The sequence below is a fragment of the Oncorhynchus kisutch genome, linkage group LG21, assembly GCF_002021735.2.
Source record: "Oncorhynchus kisutch isolate 150728-3 linkage group LG21, Okis_V2, whole genome shotgun sequence".
Taxonomy (NCBI): domain Eukaryota; kingdom Metazoa; phylum Chordata; class Actinopteri; order Salmoniformes; family Salmonidae; genus Oncorhynchus; species Oncorhynchus kisutch.
Window position 1 is genome coordinate 15007591 of NC_034194.2, and position 8306 is coordinate 15015896.

The 8306-nt window shown below is 44.8% G+C and overlaps 1 protein-coding gene across 3 annotated transcripts in view; it reads left to right on the forward strand.

Moving 5' to 3' along the window:
- The window catches only part of LOC109866316 (tyrosine-protein kinase Fyn), a 72286-nt gene that overhangs the window by 56537 nt on the left and 7443 nt on the right, over positions 1 to 8306 (forward strand). For all 3 annotated transcript variants that reach the window (XM_031800379.1, XM_031800378.1, XM_031800380.1), the window contains exons 5-7: positions 1565 to 1663; positions 2879 to 2982; positions 3238 to 3387. In XM_031800379.1, coding sequence (XP_031656239.1) covers positions 1565 to 1663; positions 2879 to 2982; positions 3238 to 3387 — 353 coding nt within the window. The remainder of the gene's footprint in view (positions 1 to 1564; positions 1664 to 2878; positions 2983 to 3237; positions 3388 to 8306) is intronic.

Here is an 8306-nt window from a genome sequence, read left to right on the forward strand (position 1 = left end):
CCCAACCCAGTCCCAGACCCTGTCTCTCCCTCGTAGTCAGGGCTGCCTGGCGCAAAGACAGTACGTGGCAGATGCCTGTTCAGGCAGGGCTTAGGTGAGCAGCCCTGGGACTCCCTCGGACACACTGTGCACCGAGCAGTGGGTGAAGGGACTGTTGTGTTGTGATTTGGTGGTATCCTCAAGGGAACACTGAGCTTGGTGTAGGCATCTAACACGTTCCAGGGAACAATCATAAACAATAACAAGTCTTTATAATGCTCCAGTTTGATTGCTTGTGCTAGTTTCCTATAGCAGTTTTGATATAAAGACACATTTATAAGTGTTTATAAAACAATGGCATATTTAGCACATTTTTCTCAGACTGAAAAATGACCTCAGAAATATGCAGGAAATAGCTCTGATTTGTTGTTCAATGGTTCAAGTCTCAAGGGTTAGTAAATTGGGTATTGTTTTTGTACATATTCCAACTATGAATACTATGCTGGTGGATACCAGCCTGACTCCAGTCTGTCGACACAATCCACTCATTACTCTGTCATCAGCAGTGACCACAGGGGGCTAGTCAGAGCAGTACAATACTTCTGGAGATGGGAGGAAGATGGTTCTCTCTTTGTTTACATGTTGTTGTTTTCTGTCTTTGTGGCGGAGTCGAGATGGTTTAAAGAGGGTTGAAGAAGACAGACGGGCCCCTCCCGTCTCTCTCCCCCGTTTCTCTCTCTCTCTCTCTCTCTCTCTCTCTCTCTCTCTCTCTCTCTCTCCCGCTTTCCTCCCAGCAATCCATCCTTCCTCTCAGCTGTTAGCGTTAGTGTGTTAGGGTGAACACACTAGCCCTCCAGGGGGAACCTCCATTCTGCTCTCAGAACAAAGGAAACCGGCCCCATTTCTTGCTGTGAAGTTGTACCCCCCAACCCCCCCCCCCCACACACACACACACACACACACACTCCCATCATGTTTTTATTCAGGACAAATGAAAGACCGCCACTAGCTCGCACAAAAAGAAAGATGAAATGTGCGAGGGAGAGAGAGAGATGTAAAAGAGGGCAGTGTGTCTGGAGGACAGACAAGTGAGAGCGGTGGAGGGAGGAGGGTATAGGAAAGGCGATGGAGGGAGAGTAGGAGAGGAGGCAGTTAAAGGGAAAGAGGGAGGACATGAGAGAGGCAGTAATGGCCGTGTAGGCATGCAAGCTCTCTCAGGCACTGGTTCTCTCTCCTCTCTACATCAGTCTTCCTCCCTCCTCTGCTTGTAATCAGCCACTGCTGCCAAATACTACCTCCCTCCACGATTCCATATGAACATATGAAGGCATACAAACATATGAAGCCATTTACTGCTTTCAATGTATTCACATTGTCAACTGCATTATTTAACATAGTGGTTTGTGTTCTCGCTGCTCTAATAATACACTCTGTACATGAAACCATCTGACCCCCCCCCCCCTTCTCTCTCCCTCCCCCTCTCTCTCTCTCTCCCTCTCCCCCTTCTCTCTCTCTCCCTCCCGCTCTCCCTCCCTCTCTCTCTCCCTCTCCCCCTTCTCTCCCTCCCCCTCTCTCTCTCCCTCAGTGAAGGGGACTGGTGGGATGCTCGTTCCCTCACCACCGGTGGAAATGGCTACATTCCCAGTAATTACGTGGCTCCAGTGGACTCCATCCAGGCTGAGGAGTGAGTAGCAGTCTGTCATACTGAGTTTCATTGGGACACGCTCTGACAGAGCTGACTACATGGCATGAACAAACAAACAAAAAATAGAATGAAATGAAAAATTGAATGATTGAACACACACACACACACACACTCTGTCTCTGTCTTTTCTCCAGCGCTTGACTTGGACTAAAATAGTTGCCGGTACTCATTTTGGGTGTCGGTACTGTTTATATTTAGGTGCAGGAGCTCCACGATACTTTTGAGCTAATATTCTAATATTCTATAAGAGGAACAGGAGCTCAAGCAGTAGAACATTTGAGGTGCCGGTACTCGGCTCCGGGGGGCTCCCGCCCAAGTCAAGCGCGGGTTCTCTCTCCTCTCTTCATTCTCTTCACTGTCTGAGACAACAGGGAGAGACGAAGATGTCAGAAGTTAAGACAAGCATAGACATCCTCTCTTTCTCTCAGCATCTGGAGTTAACAGTCAACACAAGGCTCTGAGCAGAAATGTAATCATACTGGGATGTGTATGTCTCTGCAGAGCTGGCACTTTCCCCAGCTCATTAAAGCGACTATTCCCCAGCTCATTACTAGACACTATAAAAGACAGGAGAATTGCGTTAAATGCTGTGTGTGTTCCGATTATTTGAAATGTCATAGAGAATGTATAAGAGCTTTGTCTGTGTTATGTGTGAATAAACCATGTCTGACGGTGCTACAGCCCCCCCCCCCCCCCCCCCCACACACACACACACACACCTCCCTCCTCGTCCTCGGCTCTCTGAGGAATAATGATGTAATTATTCTAATGGTGCACCACAAGGCAAACTCTCATTAAGCTCACTACAGTATGCTGGATTTAAGCACAGCCAGGGTTTGCGTTGGGTGTGGCTCAATTTACCACCACTGGCTTATTACTGTAAGACAAGGGGGGGGGGGGGCATTTCATGCAGGGTATTAAATCCCCCGTTCACTCTCAACATGCAGCTAGCCATTGTTCAGCCTCTAGTCTGAGAAACCACGGCCCGAAGGGTGATTTTATTGACAGGGTTTATAGTGAGAATTTCAACTGGCCTTGTGACCTGTGTCTCTCAGCTCTCTCTGTATGTCAGATCATCATTTTCAACATCAAAGACAGCTTTTCCGCCCTCGAATCGATCCAGATAGATGGCTTATACAATGGCTTCCCTCACTCATTATTGACCTGTCCCTGTGTTAAACCCTCTCTCTGTAGCTGGTACTTTGGGAAACTGGGCCGGAAGGATGCAGAGAGGCAACTTCTGTTCACTGGCAATCCCCGTGGCACGTATCTCATCAGGGAGAGTGAAACCACTAAAGGTAACCTCAAGAGACTGTCGGGACGGCACTGTAATAGAATGCATGATGTACCCAACTTGAGGAGCGGCCTACTGTTCTAGAAAAACTGTCCAGCGGGTAAAACTGGTTGAAATGACGTCAGAATATTTTCCCGGTGGGCTACTTCGGCATCTGGTAATACTATCAACCGTTCGCTATGGCCACAGCTATTATTAATGCATGAGGTAAGTGACCGTTTCCCAGTGACTCACTCCCCTCCACAACTGTGTTCGGTAGGTGCCTTCTCCCTGTCCATACGAGACTGGGACGACGTGAAGGGGGACCATGTCAAGCATTATAAGATCCGTAAGCTGGACAGCGGCGGTTACTACATCACCACCAGGGCTCAGTTTGAGACCCTACAGCAGCTGGTACAGCACTACTCAGGTGAGAGTCAGAAGTGGCCCGAGTCACACCGTCAATACACCGCTATTGCCATGTTTATTATGGGAAATAGGTATTGCTGCACACCAGCGGCTCATAGTAATGGCCGGAGCGGAGCGAATGGAATGGCGTCAGACACTTGGGAACGTGATCCCATTCCACTGATTCCGCTCCAGCCATTACCACAAACTCATTCTCCCCAGTTGAAGGGCCAGCAACCCCCTGTGCTGCACATTGAAAACATCCTAAAACTGAGGCAGATGCAAAAGGATGCATATCATTTATTACACCTACCATTCATACACCATTACAATGTTTATAAGACCTTCATGAGTGACGAAGTGTATACCGATGAGGAGAATATACAGTATGTCGGCCTGGAGTTAAAATAAGGTACAGTTCAATGAAGTTACTAAGGTACACAATGGTAGGTTTTTGTAGACAGAAGTTACTAAGGTACACAATGGTAGGTTTTGGTAGACAGAAGTTACTAAGGTACACAATGGTAGGTTTTGGTAGACAGAAGTTACTAAGGTACACAATGGTAGGTTTTGGTAGACAGAAGTTACTAAGGTACACAATGGTAGGTTTTGGTAGACAGAAGTTACTAAGGTACACAATGGTAGGTTTTGGTAGACAGAAGTTACTAAGGTACACAATGGTAGGTTTTGGTAGACAGAAGTTACTAAGGTACACAATGGTAGGTTTTGGTAGACAGAAGTTACTAAGGTACACAATGGTAGGTTTTGGTAGACAGAAGTTACTAAGGTACACAATGGTAGGTTTTGGTAGACAGAAGGCCAAGCGGGTGAAACGCGCCTAGAGTTTTTCATCTTTGTTTACTTTGAACACGCCATACAAATAAAGGCATTTTTTATGAATTATATGAAGAGTGCCTTGGTCCCCCTTTCTTTTTAATAGCTGTAGTGATGTTGGTGTTATAGTGGAGACATCATTTCAAAACAAATAGATACAAGAGGCTTCTCCTCGGGCCTGGCGTCCAATTCCTTGGATGAATCCAGAATTGTATTCTGCTGACACAATCAGTATAATGTGATTTCCACTGGGGAGGCCTCTTCAACGGCAGAAATAGAAAGTGATGCTGACACTTAACATTTGAGAAGGGAATAGAGTGAAATTGAAGTGACGCCTGGTGTAATGTGGTCCATAAACACAAACGTCAAATACTGAGCGAAGTGATTTCAAACTTTTCAAAAACTGTTGAGAAAGTAACAGCTAAGTGATTCAAGGAGGGATGAAGTGGCATGGTTTGAAATCAACTATTCAACCAATGTTGAGAGGAGTACATTTTAGATTGACACCGGCGCCACCTATGGTGGTTTGAAAAGGGGACCCTGATAGGATGATGTCGTCTACTGTTTGTCTTTATGTGAGATAGCGGTCTTACTATCTCACCATGTAGAGAGTAATGAGCCCGTTTTAACAACGGTGGTCTGTACTGTACCGTCACCATGCTATTGAGTGGCCCAGTTGTCCAGACCACGAGGAAAGTTTAACGTCACTTTGTGATGACGACAGGCTGCATTCATGAGCATGTGTTGGTGTCAGATGAGACGGCTCTCTCTCGGTCTCTGTCTCTCTCTCTCTCTCTCTCTCTATATATATATATATATATATATATATATATATATATATATATATATATATATATATATATATATATATATTAGTATATCGCTCTCTTTTCCTCCGCCACTCTTTCTCTCTACGCTCTCTCTTCCCTCTCTCTTTATGGATCACTCTTCCCTGTCTGTCTTTCCCTTTCTCTTTATGGATCACTCTCCCTCTGTGTGTGTCTGTCTCTCTCCCCTGTCTGTCTTTCCCCATGAGAAGGGTGATATTTTCCCTCCACGTGCTCCAGTTAGCACGTTGACATGTCCGCACTGAGCCCATTGGAAATGAACCGTATGGATTTTGTGTGTATGTTTGTGTCACTGTGCATTAACTGTCCATTTTTCCCCCCCTTATCACCACTCCAGAGAACATATGTGAAGTTCAAACACACCTCTTCAAATGACCTTGACTGCTGTTGTTTTCCTCCAGGGCTTGTGCTTCTTCTGTGGCCTTTTGGGTCGTTCCACAAAATGAGTCCAAAATAAATTGGTTAAAAAGATTCTTGTAATTTTAGCACGTTCTCCTATCTCAAGAGGTTCAATAAAAACGACTATTACTATAGTAAGTGCCTATTAAGTGCCAAATAAAGTAACAGGGTTGACGAGTAAAACAGCCTTGAATCCCCTTGTGACAGGGGGAATGGAAGCTTGTTGTGTGCAACAGGGAGGGGCAATTGAATGCAGGCTTCACAAAAAAAAGTGTAATTGTTAAAACATTTCTAGCCTGTCTATCTACGGGTAACAGGGTTGACTTGAAATGCTCAACACACTCAGTTTTCCACCACAAAACATCAGAAAATGTCCAAAAAGGGTAGGACCAGCTCACCTGATTTTATACTATGATTTGACTATTAGATGTTCAATGTTTCTTTTTACAAAAAGCTTCTAAGGAACATTTTTACCTTTTATAAAAATGTGAGTTCAGTTCACATTGACAGTTGACCTTAAAATGAGGGACACGTTGTTTGTTTGTTTTTTTTACCTTAAAATGAATCACTGATCACATGAAATAATAATCTTTAGAAATGACTTTTTCCAAAGCAACAAAATAACTAAGGGCTTTACAATGATGATGAGAAATGTTGGGCTTAAGTGGGTTAAAATCCTCAGAGAAGTCGGAAAGTGCACGGAGGGACATGCCAAAAATGCTGAATTTTGGCATTTTAGCAAGCCCATATTTATAAAATCTGAAGTTGCTACATACATTTTTGGACTAATAAAATGAATGAGATGTACCCATTGATTCTTGAAGAATATCACTTGTAAATGACTCATGAACTTTAGTTCAACTGTCATACCCTGTCACAACCCAAAATACAAGCTTGTTTTACTTCAGTGTTTGTAAACAATGTTAATGTAAACCAACACTAAATAGCCTGAAAACATGGTTAAATCTATCATCTTTAATATCATGGATGGTCAGTCCTTGGATCCATAGCTCTGTCTATGAACTTGGAAGTGGTTACATTTCTCCAGCCCCAAATCCCTCATCTTTTTACTGAAACAGGGCCTGGGAGGACACTTTGTTATTGTTTCAACTGCTGATTGCCGCTTTAAAGGGCACTTCATTTGAATATAACACGCTTCTAAAATCCAATATTGATGCAAAATGTCGAATTAAAATATCAAAAGGACTCATTTCGTGGCATTACCCTTTTGCTTTCTCACAATCTCTCACTTGGGTTTTTGAATCGAGATTCCATTTCTAGGATTATCGACGGAACCTTTCCACAGCAGTCACACAGCAATCACATACGGTTGTCAAAAACAACACCAGCCCAAACTATCTTTAAAAAAAAATATGAAATCTTTTCCTTGGAAATAACACTTATTTTTAAAAGCCAACGAGGGCTAATAACAGTTGTGACACCTATTGTGTGCATACAGTGTGTCCAACTGATCATGACACTGAGACATAAAGTACAGTATTGATACCTGGCCACAGCAGCAGGTACCGATGGGCTTTAATGGCTGGCGTGCAGTTAGAACACAACACTTCTGATGGAGAGCCTTTATCTCCCCTTTACTGCCCTGAGAAAACAGCCTGGTCCTTATCTCCTGGAGGGGCCCGGGGCTCCCTGGCATAGGGGCCCACACTTAATGTCAGGGGACTCAAAGTGGAAGGGAAGTAGGCGGAAGCACCATTCCCACGCCTCGCTTTTGAATCGGCGGTGGGCAAACACAGCTCCTTCCACTGACGGAAAGGAGAAACGCCTATTTTCATGTCAGGGATGAGAGGACGTGTTGTCGTCCTCACACACAGTAATGGACACAGCTGCCAGCCACAATGGCTTCTGTTGTCCCTGACTCAAATCTAGATGGCAGTGCCCTCCTTCACTACACAGTATGCAGGAACATTACAACTTCCTAGTTGTAATGCGCCATGCAGTGCATCTGGAGTGATTGACAAGCCACGTCTCTAAACAATTACAGTCGTTATTGTAAAGCATTGGGAGTCACACGTGCCTTTAGCCAAAGTGGAACCATTAACGTGGCCATCTATAGCAGGCTGTTGTGGTCAAGCCTGACCTGCCTTTGCTAATCACGTTGTTTCCACGTCATTTCAAACCCCCCCCCCCCCCCCCCCCCCCCCAAAACAAATCATGAATCAACGTGGAAAACATAAGGCTATTTCATCTTTGTTTCACACCGGACTTTTAACCTAAATCCAATGACATGGTGAGATGTTTGTTGATTTCATGTTGCATTAACGTTAGTTGACAACTCAACCAAATCTAAATGAAAAGTAGACGTGGAACACTGTGCGCAGTGGGTTCTAGCTTTGACTAAGAGCAACCTCAAAACAGGCTGCAACCTGAGCAATATTGACCCTTCAATTTATTTTGGAGTTCCTTCATGAATTCCTTACATTCAAAGAAATGTAATGCTAAAAACCTCCTGTTACGTGTGTCATCAACGGAGCTGACAGAACCCTAGTGCAGTACTGTAGGGGGGAGGATGGAGGTTGGAACGACACTCAGTGTGATTTGATGAACAGTAGCTAAGAGGGCATTAGACAGATTGATTCTTGACCTTATGGCCTGGGGACAGACAACCGTCTGGGACATCTAGTGGGACACATTGACTGGCTGCTGGATGCACCTGGAACTGTTCTGCTATGGCAGTTCCCTTTAACTTACTGTCTACTGCAGCTTCTCTCTCTCTCTCCCTCCTCTCTCTCTCTCTCTCCCTCCTCTCTCTCTCCCCTCCGCTCCTCTCCTCTCTCTCTCCCTCCTCTCTCTCTCTCTCTCCCTCCTCTCTCTCCTCCTCTCTCCTCTCCCTCCTCTC